The following is a 1,434-nucleotide window of genomic DNA, read 5'->3' as shown; positions in this document are numbered from 1 at the left end:
GAGCAGCGGGCCGGGGGCGGGGCTCAGAGGCCCGGCGGCTGCGACGCGCTCCAGGCCAGCCTCCCCCGGCCAGACCCCGCGGCCCTCCTGATGCTGCTGGTGGACGCCGACCGGCCGGAGCCGGTGCGCAGCGGGACGCGCGAGCTTGCGCTCTTCCTGACGCCCGAGCCAGGGGCTGAGGTAGGGGTCGGGCGTGGAGGTGGAGGACCGGGAGTTCCGAGGTGGAGGGGTCCCGGGCGCGCCCGAACTTAGCCACGTCCGCTCCGGACGCGGGCGTCCTCGGCTTCCCGGTAGCATCCTGTGCGCTGGGGCTCCAGGCCCGGAGTGGGGGACCGGGGTCCCTTCTTTTCCGGAAGGCAGCTGCCTGGTGCCACCGGGAGATGCGGGGCGCTCGCGCCTGCCTCCTCCTCCAGCCTGGAGCGGCCCAGGGACCCAGGCTCGCGTCCCATCTCTATCCTGGGGCCCCCCGACCTCCTCCGGGCCTCCGGAGCGCCAGACAGGATGCACTCGGAGCTGCTGCCCTTGGCCGGCCGGGCCCTGCCGGGGCACGCGGCCCTTGCCCTCCCAGCGCTGCGTCAGGTGCCGGGGAGGAGCGGGCAGGCTCGTTCTGCTGCAGGCAGCCCCGAGGCCTCCGTCCGCGCGCTGTTGCCTGTGCTTGTCACTTTCAAAGCCTAACGTTCCGGAGGCTGTTTATCTTCAGCTGAAACCCGTCCGTTGCCAGTGCCGTGAACAAGTTACTCATTCACCAGTAAGTCCACCAGGTGTTATTTAGGGCCACAAGTTCCACCCATGCCCCCTTAGGAATCACCAGAGCAGTGCACGCCCGTTAGGTTTTCCCCCAGACAGTCGAGAAATATCAAAATAAAAGGTAAACCCTCCTCCCCGGTCTCCCCCAACCAGTGCTTGTTCTGAAAAAAACATCAGTAAAAGTTTGGCGGACACTGTTCAAACGTGTAGAAAATGCATTTACAAACATAGGTATGTAGATCCATAAATTTTTGGCTTTTTTGCAAAACTCCACTTGGTGCTGTAACACTGTTGAGCAGTTTGCTTGTGTTTACGCGCAATAGCGTAGACAAATGGGAAGGGACTGCTCATGTACCCCGCTTCTTTTTGGGGTGATGAGAACATTCTGGAATTAGATAGTAGTGACGGTTGCACAGCTTTGTGAATGTACTAAAAATCACTGAGCTGGATTGTTCAGAGGGTGAGTTTTATGAAATGTGAATCAGTGTCTCCATTTTTGAAAAGTAGCGGGGCATGTCCAGGTTGAAATGTAGCCACCAGCACTATCCAATAGAAACAATAGAAGTTAAGCCAGAATGTGAGCCACCATGTGATTGGACGTGTTGCAGGAGCCACATAAAAAGATAAAAAGAAATGGGTAGAATTTATGTAGTTAAAATAACATGTTGTTGTTAAGTGCCGTCGAGT

General features: G+C 58.0%; 1 protein-coding gene across 1 annotated transcript in view; it reads left to right on the top strand.

The window, feature by feature from the left end:
• Positions 1–9: 9 nt before the first annotated feature.
• BCAS4 (breast carcinoma amplified sequence 4) overlaps positions 10–1,434 on the top strand; it is a 48,196-nt gene continuing 46,771 nt past the window's right edge. Inside the window, exon 1 of the mRNA XM_007938427.1 lies at positions 10–180. Coding sequence (XP_007936618.1) covers positions 91–180 — 90 coding nt within the window. The 5' untranslated portion in view covers positions 10–90. The remainder of the gene's footprint in view (positions 181–1,434) is intronic.

Source organism: Orycteropus afer, unplaced genomic scaffold (genome assembly GCF_000298275.1).
Source record: "Orycteropus afer afer isolate SDZICR_OR568_19922 unplaced genomic scaffold, OryAfe1.0 scaffold00049, whole genome shotgun sequence".
NCBI classification, from domain to species: Eukaryota; Metazoa; Chordata; class Mammalia; order Tubulidentata; family Orycteropodidae; genus Orycteropus; species Orycteropus afer.
The sequence above is the reverse complement of the archived record's forward strand: the minus strand, read 5'-3'. Positions and strand labels throughout refer to the sequence as shown.